Genomic DNA, 15,266 nt, shown 5'->3' with positions numbered 1-15,266 from the left:
ATGGGAGGAGATGGAGGAGATGGAGGAAATTGAACAGGGGTGTAGCAATGGGGGATGGGGAAGTGAGGGTATCTACCGGAAAGTCCCAGATTCCAGGAAAGCAAGAGGCTCCCAGGACCCACAGGAATGACATTAGCTGAAATACCCCACAAAGGGGGTGGGGCCTGTGGAGACTATATCCAGAGGTTAGGCATGGGGCCATCCACCTATCCCCAAAATTTTAACACAGAATTGCTCCTGTCTAAAGGAAACACAGGGGCAAAGAGTAGAGTGCAGACTAAAGGAGAGGCCATCCAGAGACTGACCCACCTGGGAATCCATGCCATCTGCCGACACCAAACCCTGATACTATTGCTGATGCCAGGAAGTACTTGCTAACAGGAGTCTGGTACAGCTGTCTCCTGAGAGGCTCTGCCACATCCTGACCAATACAGAGGAGGATGCTCGCAGACAAGCATTGGACTGATCACAGGGACCCCAGTGGAGGAGTTAGGGGAAGGACTGAAGGAGCTGAAGGGGCCTTATCTGGCATCAATGGGAGGGGAGGCTCTTGGTCCTATGAAGGCTCGATGCCCCAGTGTAGAGGAATGATAGGGCGATGAGGTGGGAGTGGGTGGGTGGGTGGGAGAACACCCTCATAGAAGCAGGGCAAGGCGAGGATGGGATAGGGGGTTTGCAGAGGGGAAACGGGGAAAGGGGATTACATCTGAAATATAAATAAATAAAATATCCAATTTTAAAAACAAACAAACAAAAACAGAAGCTGAGTTAAAGAGCTTTCCATATTGCCTGGATCCATCAGATGACAATTCAATCCTTTAAAATTCTAAATAGAAAAATCTTTCTATCTAATAAACTGGCACATTGGTAGGAAGGAATGTTTTGAATCCTTTCTCTGTGTTGGTTTTCTAGTAACTTATTGAAGAAGAAGCATGGCTTGGAGAGAGGTACATGAAAGTGGTCACAAAATGTTTCCTGTTTTACTGTGACAATATTTCCAAACTAGTGTCTTTTAGAAGACAGGCAGTTGTGGCATAGGGCGTCAAAAATGCTATTTGTAGAAGATGGACTGATTTCTAAATAATATATTAGTTGCATTGACTTTTGCTCACGTTATTTTCTGATCTTTAAGGTTCTTTTGTATTGTTAATGGTTTTTTGTATTAAACAATTGTGTGTGTGTGTGTGTGTGTGTGTGTGAGAGAGAGAGAGAGAGAGAGAGAGAGAGAGAGAGAGAGAGAGGAGAGTGAAAAGGAGGAAAGATTCCTGAGGGGTGGGGTGGGATGCATTACAAGGTAGTACAATCTGTTTCTCACGTATTTCATTGGGGAGGACTATATTTTCCTATTTCATGGGTAGGATGGTTATGCACATAAATCAGGATAACTAGGGATTCTGAACCAGTAATAATAATACTAGCAACTACAATGAGAATAGTAATAAGGAGATGGCACAGTGGGAAACATAGGCCCCAGGCTGGAACCCCATTTCCTACAGCTTTCTGTTCCCTACCACACAATCTTAAAATGCAAATCGTCTTTAAAGCTTCTAGGACAGCAGAGCACAGATCGACGGTGCATAAACACATAAGAGCACATTTGTGGTGCCCTGTGCAAAGTTAAATCTCATTCTCATGACCCCAGGAAGCTAGCCAAGAAGAAAGGGAAGGGAAGGGAAGGCAGACGGGATGTTTGTCTTTGCACTTGGAAATGCTTCTGATCAGAAGAGCTGGGGCAGTGTCCGTGCCTTTGTGGGAACTATGCATGTGCCAGTGGAGGAAGCAAGATCAAGAGCAGTTTGCTCTTTCAGGGACTTCAAAGCCCATTCATCTGAAGATGTGGCCATTACCATTTTGGCTTCCTCACTGCGCCTTGGATGGCCCTGTGCTTTTCAAGAGGAAAGCCTTGCTGGGTTGGGGCCAGTTAGAATGTATTCCTTGAAATGCAATGTCCCAGAAAATATGCCCTTCTTGGCTGCACTCTGTGATTATAGTCCCAACTGTGATCTTTGTTCCTATTGGATGAGTCAGATGCAGAGGCAAACAGGGCAATGAGGCTGGACTACCATTTTCCTAGTGTGTTCCTCCTAGCGTTGAGAATTGGTAACATAAGAACCATATCAAACAGGCTCTGATTCTCTAACCTCAGCAGTTGTTCTCTTTACAGTACCAAGACGTATTAGAAGGAGAAAGCCAGAAAACCACCGAATTCATAATTATAGATTTTAAAACCTTCTTTGGCTGTTTATCCTATTTAGTCCTAGCCTGCAGCCCAACAAGCCTAGGGAACTGTTCTTGTCACTGGTAAATTAAGCCACGGGACTAAGGTTTTTTGATGGAGTTTAGATGTATTTTCTGAGAATACGATATATGGCGACTTTCCAATCTAAAACCAAGACTCAAGTCAAAACAGAACAAGAAGCTTGGGGCACCTCTCTAACAGCGTAGCTCCTAAGAATCTGTCTGCCTTATGTTAGAGTTTTGAAGACTACACAGTAGTGTGCCCTCTGTGTGCAGGAAGGGGGTCTGTCTTGTTGTCTACATCCCCAGATCTTAACATAGTCTCTAAGCTGTTGTGGAGTGAATGAGTAAGTGAGGTCCCTGACTGCTTGTCCATGCAGGACGGCATTATGTGAGCTTGGATCCCTTTCTCTTCTGTAGAGCTTTTATCCTGTAGCTCAACCCATTCTGGCCTCCCGATCTCACACCAGGGAGTGACTGTTTTGAATGATTCCTGAGATAATTCCCACTCAGCTCTGGAAATGTCTTAGGGTACCTCTGACCGGGTACCAGATAACTGACAGCTCTTTCATTTTCTTTTAAACCGGAGGTTGTTCTAGTTGCCATGTCACTGTGACACCTGGGTTCATGTCTGTGTGCTTTAGTAAGAAGATAAAACTCTGATATCCTAAATGTCTGCCTTTGTCAAGTGAAGAGTAGACAGAAGCTCATTTTTTCAAGAAGGTTTTTTTTTTGTTTGTTTTTTTTTTTTGGTTTTTTTTTTTTTTTTTTGTAGCTCTGTGATTTTATTCCACTCTCCTGGGCAGACTGTGGACACAGTGGCACTGCATTTCCTTAAGAGTTTATGTTACATGACATAAAAAGGAGTTCTTATTTAATACTAATTTTAAAATTATGGATGTAATGATCTCTTACACAGAGATTGTTTTTGTAATAATTAGAAGATGCTTTTAGAGTTCAGTTTTTGAGAATACCCCCCAATTTTTTTAATTTAATGCTGACTTTAAAACAGTGGTTGTTTGGACAATCGTTAGATAAGAAAGCAGCCCAAAGAGCATCAGTGGGGTGGGAAAAGGGAATTCAGAGAGAAAATATGTCTTAAAGTCCTTGGCTAGTCTGTGTTCCTTCAGTAAAATTTTGTTAATGTATACTGTGCACCAGAGACTGCAGATGCACTGAATCAAAGACCTTACCCAACCAGACAGCCTTTGCAACGTGTCAAAGCAACACAGGATTCAGTGTGGTGTATTTAACTCTGGCCTTTCCTCTATTCCAATGAATGACTTTGAGAAAATCATTTCTCAATCAGAGGACTATCTGTCCAAGTGATAGACTACTTCAAGCTCTGATGATATATAGGAAAATAACAACTGGGGAGGTTACATGCATTAAAGCAAGCCATTTCAGAAATCATAAATGCATACCTCCTAAAAACTAAAACATCGCAAAAGAATTATGTCATCAAGGGAATGACTATCTATTTCATTCTTTGTTCTTGCAGTAAACATTTCTACAATGTTGGTTACATGGATATGGTGCTATATATTTAAAATGAGAGATGACACGTTCTATCCCTTTAAAGAACTTAAATCTAAGTAGTCCTTTAGTGAAACTTTATGGATACAGTTTCTGACATTAGTAGGAGACGCAATCTCATAGCAAACACTGTGCTCCTTGGGTTTTATATTCTTTCCACCCCTTCTTCCACAATGCTCCTTAATCCTTAGGCACAGGAGTTGTGCTGTAGGTATATCCATTGGGACTGGACTCATAACTTCACATTTTTGGTTTGTTACACTTTTCTGTAACAGCATCCAACAATAATAAACACACTCTTGAGAGTGGGACCTAGAAGGCCTCAACCCTGCACAAAGAATACAAACAACTAAGGAATGTTGAGAGCAGGATAGTCTTACTTCACACAGACAGACAGACAGACAGACAGACAGAGAGAGGGGGGCACAGACAGACACAGACACAGAGAGATACAGAGATACAAAGAGACTCAGAAGATTGTACTTGTGTAGCTAGCTTCTTCCTACGTACATTATACATATGCACATACACATATCTCTGTGCGCAACATTTAATGGAAAAACAGGCCATGGTTTTGAAAAAGATCAAGAAAGGGATATGTAAGAGAACTTGGAGGGAGGAAAGGAAAGGGGGAAATGACATACTATATTATAATCTCAAAAATGAAAGAAAAAACTTACAATTTGAACATGTGGTGAGAAAACATGACTTTGAGCATCAAATACTATTCATAGTAAATATTTACCAGGTAACATATCATACTTGAGAAGCAGCAGTGAATTAAATAGGTAATGATTTTTGTTCTCATGGTACCTGTTTTGTGAGGATAAACCAATAAGGAACAAACATAAAGGCTATGGAAGACAATGTCTATGACGCCAGGTAAAAACGACCACTAACAGGATAAAATGTAAAACAGGTTAAAGAGAAATGGGTGCCTGTAGGAACTAGGGCAGGGAGGCATGGACTACAGTATTTAGAGTGGGTTTCCATGTGAAGACACAAAGAAGGTAGAGGAACTTACTAGCATCAGAATATGTGGGGAAGGATTCCACCAAGACAACGTGCAGGGATGCAGGAACCCTGCATATCCTGGGGTAAAGATTATCCGGGAGGGAGCAGGAAAGGGAGACTATAAATGACTATAAATGATTGTCAGGCAGTGAGGGTAGGAAAGGGCAACTCAGGTTGGACTTAGAGGGCACGAATATATCATTGCATGAAAATGAGTAACATGGGAGGACTTCTCAAAGGGCTTGAAGCAGATTTGCTGTTGATTAGAGAATAGGTTGTGGGGGCTGTTAAGGGGTGGGCAAGAGGGAGCCGTTTGGAGGGTACTATGGAAATTCAGGCTAGAGAGATGGTGTTTGCATCCCGCGGGGAGCTGCGGAGGAGGTGATCAGGTTAAGATAACTGAACTGATGGATTTGGAAAGTGAAGCTTATTAGGTATGCTAGATGCTTGGATGAAAGGTATAAGGCAAAGGCCATGGCAGAATGGAGGGAAGGCGATTGGGGGAGAGGTCAGATGCTCTAGGTGGGGGAACTGGGCTGTTCACAGAGTATGAGGATGAAAGTAAGGGCATGGCATGTTTGGGGAACTGCAGGCAATCTCCATGCAAATGAAGGGGACATCAAACCATCTTCACGCAAAAAAAAAAAAAAAAAAAAAAGGAAACTGCAAATCTGTCTAGAGAGGTGGAAATGGTTATATCCATGCCAGGAGAGTTTGCTATTTGGAGTTTGCTATTTTTTGAGAACACATACTTCTGTTAAATCTACTTAGCAAAATTAATTTCCAAAGGGAGTCAACTTCATAAGACTATGCCAGCCGACACGGGGACCAGCTATTTGGAGTGTAGCAAAACACCGGGGATTATGTGGCCAAAGTCCTGTAAGAAGCATAGTTATTATAGAATTGAAAGCCTTTGTCCCTTTATACAATCTTGGATATACTTGGTAGAAACGGACGTCAAGGAGAGGACCGTTGAACCCAACTGGGCAGATGTGGCCACGTGAGCTTAATGTTGCCTATCATGTTGCCTCTATTACATCAATATGCAATTGAGAAAGCCAGGTATCTTTTCCAAAAAGAAACAGTAAATACATCTGATTTTGCAATTGTTAAACAAAATAAGAATTGCCCTTGGTAATTTTTCATTAAGACAGCACTACTGCATAAAATACTCATAATCTTACATCTAATTTCAAGCTTTATTCTATATATATATATATATATATATATATATATATATATTCTACACACACACACACACACACACACACACACACACACACACACCTATGGAGCTAGGCAGATGGTAGAATCATAAAAGACCTCACATGTAAGCATGAGTATGTGAGTATCTAACACACACACAACAACCAGCTGAGTGGTGCATACTTTTAACCACAGTACTGAGGTGACGGAGACAGAAATCCATCAAGCTCATTGGCTATCCAGCCCAATTGAAGTGACGAGTTCCAAATGTACTAAGAGAGTCTGTCTCAAAAGAATAAGGTGGAGAACACTTGACACATGACAACAACACGCATGCAAACACACACACACATGCACCTGCCAACAAGTGTACACCTTCTGGTACCGTTGTATAAACTATACACAAACACACATGCACACAGACATACACACACATAGACACATATACAGACACACACAGACAGACAGACAGACACACACACACAGGTTTCTATAAACTCAACATGAAATTCTAGAATCAGTATTCTACATATACTCCTTTAGACTGAAGCACTAGATTCATATAGTCAATTCTTTAATTTTAAAACTATCTCGTTAGATAATTTCTTTATCTCGGTACCTTTGTAATGCAATTCTCATTTCCGAACACATTTACCTTGTGGCTAGCCTATCTTACCCGTGTCTTCTGTAGTTTAAATCTGTTTTCTCAAAAAAAAAATCTGTTTTCTCTCATCTGCTCTCTTCGTAAATGGAGAGGGGTGGCTAATGTCTGACTGAGAAGGGCAGAATGGCACTTTGTGGTGAGGCTTTGCGCAGGCAAAGAGAATTGGAGAATCAAAACTGGTAATTGAACAAGACAGAGGAAAAGAAGATACATTTGTTTTATTTATCTAAATTGTGGCCTTATTTCTTTACTTTCCTCTGCTTTTTTACCACCCAAACAGCCAGATGAAGGAAAATGGTGTGGTTATTGTGCAAGAGCTCTCTGATATCTGAGCTTCACTCATTTGAACTGTTAAGGAATGAACCTACTTTATGTATTCTCAGACTGAGGGACAGATAGAATGTAAGAGATAATGTATATGGAGAATAAAGAGGAACGCTTATTTCACAGACAGTCTTCAGGGGCGTACGTGCTTAGATAAGCGTCTTTAAGAAGTAAGTCTTTATGAAGTGAAGATTCTGTTTGGTACTGATTTTTAGGGTCTATCTTTACTTCTTTGGAGAAGTCTGGAAGACTTGGTAAGAGATTCTAAGATGAATGATAAGTTACTAGTAACCTATTCCCCCCATCCCCATTGTGTTGTGGCTGTTTGTTTCTATATGAATTGACACACATAAAGGATAAGAAATGCTGGCCCTTCAGTGCTCCCTGTAGTCATTCTGGTGGTGAGAGGGGTCACATCCATCAAATGGATAAGAAGGATGCTGATTTGACTCCATTCCATTACTTTTGCCCTTCAGGGAGAAGAGAGGGTAGAAAGTGAACAAAACTTCACAGTGCGATTTCTGTGACTATTCTGCCATGAACTGTATGGGAATTTTGGAATAGAAGCCACTGAGCGCTGTTCCTCCCTCACTGCACACAGTCATGCATGTTGCAGAGTGCTTGAGTCCTGGCTGACCACCTGCAAAGGAAGTGTGAGAATGCCTGTTGCTCCAGATCGTGCCATTTAAGCATATAAACTTCAGGATCTCGGGTGAAGAACTGAAATTGATTGTGAAGGCCAGAATCATTGCCCAATGACATAGGGGACTTTTAACAGGGTAGGCATAGAAGTACCTTGGATCTCTTATAAATGCGGCTTACAACTTCATAATTTGGCCATAGACGGTCACTGAGCTGATACCACATGTCCTCAAACCTAAAGCCTGGATTTTAATATGTTAATATATTAATAATGCAAAACTTTATTTAGAAAAAAATTTTTTTTGCCATATTTAGATGTAGGTTGAAGAGAGCAGTATCCTTTTTGGAGGCGCTGGCATAGCTACTTCTGACCAGAATTATTTCAATCTTCAATTTGTTTCTATTAAGGATCACAAAGTTGCATTTTATAATATAAAATTTGAGAGAACCCACAACTTCTAAAGCCCCAAGGGAATTTTTTCTGTCTAGCAAAATAAATAAACTGCCGTGTTTGGGAGTCACCATAGTCTGGTCGCCTTTCCTATTCTGTCCCTAATTAGTCTCTGGGAAAAGTGACTTTTTCTCACCCACTGTGACAGTTATGAGATTCTTTTGCTCAAATCCCTCACAAGAAGAGCTCAGAATTCGTGTTCCTTAGACAGTTGCCAATTCCGCAGCAGAAGATTAAATGCCCCTATCATATGTGTCATATCCTGCAGCTAACAAAAAAGAAAGTCAATGTAGCATGGCCCCTTTCCGGCGGCTGCCACAGTGGGACATCAACCTCGCCTTGGGATCTTTCAGTTTCATGTAGCAAACGAGCCAACGTATTCGTCAAAAATGAACAAGATTATCATCAAAAGAGCATTACGTCTTGGGATATTTAAGATTATGAACCCCCTTTTGTGTTGGTCTAAACTTCTAGAGCAAGGCTGTCTCGTTAGGGGCAGAGGCTTTTGGCTCCCGGTTGAGCCCCTTTGTTCATTTCACAGAGGACAATAAGGCTCGCTGCTTACCTGTGAAGTTGATTTTCAGCAAATACTCCTTGTACAATTTCTTTCCATCTAGGATCTTCATTGCATCACAGAGCTTGGTGGTGTTGGGACAGAGGGTGCGCTGCATTTTGTGCAGCGCATGCGCCATGGCGTACACTGCATTCACCACAAACATAATCTTGGATTCTTGCTCATAGTTGCTGCTGTCAATGGCCAGGTGCTTGTCACAAACCTGTCTGTGGTTTCTCTTGTTCTGGAGGCTGCACTGGAACTTCTGCTCCCAGAAGTCTCGGAACCAGGGGTTACGATGATTGTTGTAGGGGTTGAGGCTCTGGAAGTAGCGATCAAACTGGCGAACCGGGTGAGATGCCAGCTCAAGGGTGATGGCGCCATAGGCTACATGCTCACTGCCCTTGACTATGCTCTCCTGAGCACCCCAGCCGTCGCTGGCCACCCAGGTGAAGGAGGCATTCACGCGGTTGGCTGCCGCGATCAGCTCTCGTGAGTCGTCACTGCGCATGAACAGGACCACGACCCGCGCATTGGGTTTCTGCAGGAGCTCACGTATCACGCTGTCGTAGGACTTGCGGATGTTGGAGCGGCCCACCTTTTCAGCAGTGGCGATGCAGATGTTACGCAGCCGTGCTTCCTGCTCGAAGGCCTCAATCCCTGTCTCCCCATAGTCACCCTCAGAGGCAACGGTGGACACATAGGTCCAGTTGAAGAAGCGCAAGATCTCGGCCATGGCTTTGGCCTGGTAGAAGTCAGGGGGCACGGTCCTGGCAAAGTAATCATAGCGCGACTTGTCACTGAGTTTGGCGCTGGTGGAGGCGTAGCTTATCTGAGGGATCTGGAAGAGCCTCAGCAGGTTTGCCACCTGAGCAAAAAAGAGAGAGGCATCTTTTTAAAAAACCCATAAGCAAATGACTATGTGAGAGAGAAATCTTTACACCATTCACGTCTGTTACCAGCTTCCTTTTCTGTGCGGGGCAGGGGAGGGGAGGGGATCACTTCTTGAGACCTTTACCAGATACTTTCCTCGGTAACATGTTTAGCTATTAGGGAGCAGGTTCAAAGCAGGCAGTGTTTGTTTTAGAGAAAAGCATGATGAAAAATGGGAGGCCACGGTGGCTGGACCTACTTAAGTTCTGTGCTAGACTCTAGACTGATGAAATTTGCTCAGAGGCTCTGAACGTGGTCGTTGTAAGTTCCCTGGGTCCTGCTATAGCTCAGCAGACAATGAACTACAGTGAAGTGGCCAAATTCGGTTTTCAGACAACTTGGCTGTGGTTGTATAGAAAGATCCGGGGTGTTTAATTCTCACTTCCCCCTCTTTCGCTAAAAATGGCAGTCTCTGAAAGAGTTTAATTTGGGAACTGAGTGCCACATGGACAATCCAAATTAGACATTTATTATCTAGGTTAAGCAAAAGAAACAAAATAAATTCTACTTAAATTCTATTCAGACCATTCAAAATTTTAGGTATATAATTTGATAAATTTCTGAAGATACTGTAACTTTTTCTTTGCCTTGTTTTTTTTTTCTTAGAATTTGAAAAGGGAAAGCATGCAGATAAACTCTTTTTATGGTATTTTTGAATTCAGATGAAATTCAGATGAAGTATTGAGGAATGATTGAGTACTTTGACATATTTCAGGCCTATGTTGTATAAAAATTTGAATTTTTATTAGTTAATTATCAACATTCCACTATTTTTATTTGTTATAGGACAAAAGAGGAAGTGATCTGAGTTTATCAAGAAGTACTGCATGAAATACTTTGAAAAAAAATATATATATAGTTACACCTATCAAAGTAGATTACATTTATATCTAGTAAGAAATTTGCTTTTACTCCGGTGATGGTGGTGCATGCCTTTAATCTCAACACTCGGGAGGGAGGCAGAAGCAGGCCTATGTCTCAGTTCAAGGCCAGCCTGGTCTACAGAATGAGTTCCAGGACAGCCAGAGCCACATACAGAGAAAACCTGTCTTGAGAATAAATAAATAAATATATAAACAAAGTGTTTTCTATTCTTCCTAGCTTCAAAAAGTTCTGTCTTTAGTGACTTTAAGTCACATAATCCTCTGTGTCAACTTTAATAAAACAAGTTGAGTATTTCAGAAGACTGTATGTTGGAATGAGCTTAGGTACTTTGAAATTTTTTCTTCTGGCAATTGAATGTTTTTGTTTACCTAAGGGACACAGGGCGATCAGCTTGAAATGGATAGTTCTGAGCACAACACAAGCAAAGGGATGCAATGGCCATCCCAGTCCTGATGAATCCTCATTTCATGGAGCAAAGGAAACCAAGGACAGCTGGAAAAATCTGAGACACGGCACACCAAATAATGAAAAATTAGAACCTCAAGACAAGGCAAATGATTGGATGAATGGGTAGAATGCAGTTCTCTGCCAAGGACTGGAAACGTCCGCACAGAATGGCTTGCCTACACTGGCTGATCAGAGCACAGGAGTACTTTTTGTTTATTCAGGGTAAATGAATAGGCAGGTTGCCCTGAACCAGTATTTGCATTACTCCTAGTATCCGACTTCCACTGGACTTATGTTGTACTATGGCCACTGTGGTGATATAATCCTTTTCTGTGGAGACCTGATTGTGAAGTTTCTGGGTAGCACCAGAAAGGCCATTTCTTATTGATGGAATACTTTCCTCATCTTGTTGGAGTCACCAGAGCCTGTTCTGTCTAGGGAGACATTGAAGAATACCCAGAGACACTATTTTCTGGAAATAAAGAACCACAGCTCCTAAGCTGTTGGAATTTTCTTCTCCCAAAAGGGTAAGGAAGTATTCAACTTCCATTGACTGCTAGATCCTGTGGCTTTAAGTTCACTGCTTCAGAATGTCTGAGAACAACTTACAATCAAGAAAAGCTACACAGAAGGATGAGTTAGCTCCAACAGGAAAGTTACATGAACATTCTCTGTGCTGGAAGGAGGTACAGCGAGCTGCAGCCTGTTTGGAAAGGTGGTGAAGTAGAATAAGATACTGACTACCACCCTTGTTTTTCAACGGCTGTACATGTCACAGTGCATGTGTATTTAACTAAGGAAGCCACAGCTAACTCTAGGAAAAGGGAGCATAATTGCTGAGTTAAGATACAGGGGTGGAACTCTCCTAAGTGCAATGTCAACTGTATCATCTGTATTGAACAGCATGGAGCAATCATGGAAAGTAATGGCACTGTGAGGTACATTATGAACACATTTACAACAAATGAATGCTACGGTGAAGTACTGAGATAGTCCCATTATGGTGAATTGTTCTTCCAAACTTAGGTTCCTTAGTTACAAAGTAATCATTCTGAATTAATGAGTAGGTACCACAGAAGGCAGATCGTTAATCTCTCTCTCCTCACTCCTTCAGTCTAGTCTGATTTCTAGAGAACAACATTCATACTTTGGTTTGTGCATTTTTATGAATCCATTTTCTTAGAGCATCAGTTACTATTTGTAATGATTGTGTGTGTGTGCGTGTGCGTGTGCGTGTGCGTGTGCGTGTGTGTGTGTGTGTGTGTGGTATGTATGTCTAAATCTACACATGTATTTTTTATTGTTATTTACAAGGGTCTTTTGAGGTAAGTATTATCTTAATTTCAACATGCAAAACTGGATTCTGTGAACTCCTGAAACTTTTTCATAGTTTTGTAATTAAGTGTGGTAGAAAATCAAAATGCAAAGCTAGGCATTTGACTTCCAATACCATGGTTGTCTTCTCCTGCCTTCGTCTTCACCTCTCTTGTGTGGTCATCAATTTGAGGCTTAGAATGTGGAGACATTCAGCCAGGGACATAAACAGTGTTTGGTATGTCAGACACTCTCGCGCTGACGTCAGTAGGGGTTTTCTTTGTACATGCACGTTGTTGTACATGCATGCATGTGTGAATGCAAATACATGCCTGTTCTAGAATATATGTGAAGGAGCAGGAAAAGCTCAGGGAACACTGCCCACCCTCTGCCTTTCTACACATACCAGTCTTCTGGAGGTTCTTGCAAGTAGGCCTCACATCTTGCCATAAGAGAGCTGGGATGACAGACATGTGCTAGCTTATGTAGCTATGTGGAGTCTGAAGGTCCAACTTCAGGCCTTTGTGCTTTTGTAGTAAGCTCTTTACCCACTGAGCTGTCCTCCTAGACCTCAGATTTTTGTAAATGTAAAATTTAAATTTGCCCAGGTATCTGCTAAGTTCTGTCTCATTTGTTTAAAATTGGGCATTTAAAAACATTCCTGCCTTGGTAACTGACCATATATATTTTTTTTTGGAGAAAGCATGAAGTAAGAAAAACTCCTACACTGGACATTATTTTGAACGGTAAAGGAAGAATCATCTAAGAATGGGAAAGTGGTGTAAAACTAGGAAGAAAGTTACCCAGTTATGTTATTATTAGTAAGAGAGGAGGAAAGAAAACCAGGACCTAGTTATGTTTTAGACAGAAGCATTTTAAGAGAAGATGGGAACTTTTCATAGGTATTACATAGGTAGAGATTATTTAAGTAATTTAGTTTAAGAGCAGATGAAGGACTTAAAGATAATCCACACAATATAGTCTCAGAAAGAGAGAGAAGATAACCCTCCCCAAACCACACTTTTTAATGGAAGGCACTGGAGGAACTGAGGGTTAAGGGATGAGTGGACCTGATGTGTTGGGAGTATCTCTGTGCTCAGTGTCAAGCTGACTATGAACTCATAAGAACCGCAGACAGTACAGAAAGGAATATGAGTATGGAAGTGCATTTTATTACTGTTTTTACTTTGCTTTGACTTGTGTTTCATGAGAAGATACAGTTGGTAGAAACAGAGCTAATGGCTGGAGAAGCTGACTCCATAAACATAGAAAATAATTGCTAGTCATGGTGATGGATGCCTATATTAGAACCTGGGTGGGCTAAGGCAGGAGAATGGGGAACCTGAGGCCTGCGTGGACTTCATTGAGAGATCCTGTCTTTAAAAAGATGACAATATCATTTCCCCTTTCTTTCTTCTCAGTAAAGACGTATTCTAACATGGAAATGGATAAAATGGGGATAATATGAAAAATTTATCTTACACCAAATCTCTCAAGAAAGAAAAGCTCATAAAAGCATATTCAGTTTACTCCTATCAGTGAATCCTGGAAAAATGAAGATTAAATTGCAGAGTCATTTTAATAAATGAGTAGTGGGGAGACCAAAGCTTACAAGAAGAGGGCGAAGGCAAATTCAGGGAAGATAAAAGAAGAGTGGACATGAGATAATAGGCATGGTTTTGGTAATTTTCTAGTTCCTGGTTATCCTAACAGATAAGGCGCAAACACTGAGGCATGAATGACACAGTTACTAGGAGTCAGGATGAGCTTGGTAAGAGCTCACTACACTTCGAGCATCAGTTGAACCACTTAAAGAAGGATTGTAGTCTGCAGAGCCATAGAGGATCATGACTCCAACCGAACATTGATGAGGTGAAAAGGGGAAAGTGATTGCAGTTGGATAACAAAGTAAAGATCTGCACAGCAAAAATTTAAAATACATTCAAAGCAGATTTTTCAGGGGTGGGGAGGTACAGAGTGTGTCTCTGGGTATCAAGCTAACCTCCAACTTGCCTTATCACCAGGCTGTCCTTGAGTTAATGATCCTTCGGCCTCAGCCTGAGGAGTGAAGTGCTTGGATGCATTGGCCATGCCTAGTTGGGAGCCGCTTGGGAGAAACTGTAGATCTAGCAGCCAAGTAAGACTAAGTTCTTCATCAATCCTCTTGGAAAAATAAAAACAAGCTGCAGGACCATCAGACGTCTAGTGCTTCAAGGCCTAAGAACAGTGATTAAACTTCTATTTTATAGGCAAGGAGACTGACGTTCACAAGGGGAAGTGACTTTCTGAAATGTACAGTGCCACGGCAAGAAAAGCTAAGATGGAGTCCACCCTCTGGGCAGGATAAGGCTCCCTTTCTGCAAGCAAGGTGATATTATATCTGCTGAGATGTAAGTTTCTGGGTAAAAGGTTAAATGACAGAAGCCAAGCTTTTTTATGAATGCCTCGTGCGTCGGCGGGGGGGGGGGGTGGATACTACAATAAAACAGGAAAAAGTAAAACTAAAAAATGAAAGTCAAAGGTTGCCATCCACACGGGCTAAAGTGTCAAAGACTGAGTAGTGAGTGCTTCATTCACTTGAGATTCGGTTCAGAGTTCTTCAAAACTGGACAGAGCTGAGTCAATCTAGTCAGTTCCTGTTTTCAAGCACTCGTTTTTAGAAATGTCTTAGGATCAGTAATATGTTTCACAGCATTACTGACATTTTGCCCTAGCTCTTGTCCCATTGGAAATGTATTGTCACTCTTTCTTGTTAATATTTTAATTGCATTTTTATTTACGTTTTAAATGTTATCCTGTTTCCCAGTTTCCCCTCCAGAAACCTGCTATTAATTTTTTTTAGATTAAAATGCAACTACAGCATTTCTCCTTTGTCTTCTCTTCCTTTCAAGCTCTTATATACGTTCCTCCTTGCTCTCTTTCAAACTCATGATCTCCCTTTTCATCAATTGTCATTTCATGCATAGATGTCTATGTGTGTTTGTATGTGTATATGTATTCCAAAATACAACCTGCTCAGTCTGGTTAGTGTTGCTTATCTAACAAATCGGTGTGCTCTT

General features: G+C 41.4%; 1 protein-coding gene and 1 long non-coding RNA gene across 8 annotated transcripts in view; both read right to left on the bottom strand.

Moving 5' to 3' along the window:
- Positions 1-15,266, bottom strand: part of Grm3 (glutamate metabotropic receptor 3) — a 245,305-nt gene that overhangs the window by 75,096 nt on the left and 154,943 nt on the right. For all 7 annotated transcript variants that reach the window (XM_087655886.1, XM_087655888.1, XM_087655887.1 and 4 more), the window contains one exon: positions 8,641-9,496. In XM_087655886.1, coding sequence (XP_087512012.1) covers positions 8,641-9,496 — 856 coding nt within the window. The remainder of the gene's footprint in view (positions 1-8,640; positions 9,497-15,266) is intronic.
- LOC148006238 (uncharacterized) overlaps positions 1-15,266 on the bottom strand; it is a 901,378-nt gene that overhangs the window by 832,360 nt on the left and 53,752 nt on the right. The gene's annotated exons all lie outside the window — the stretch shown is intronic.

This window comes from Rattus norvegicus, chromosome 4 (genome assembly GCF_021556685.1).
Source record: "Rattus norvegicus strain SHRSP/BbbUtx chromosome 4, alternate assembly SHRSP_T2T, whole genome shotgun sequence".
In the NCBI taxonomy this organism is placed as follows: domain Eukaryota; kingdom Metazoa; phylum Chordata; class Mammalia; order Rodentia; family Muridae; genus Rattus; species Rattus norvegicus.
Note: the sequence above shows the minus strand (reverse complement) of the source record. Positions and strands in the feature narration are given on the sequence as shown.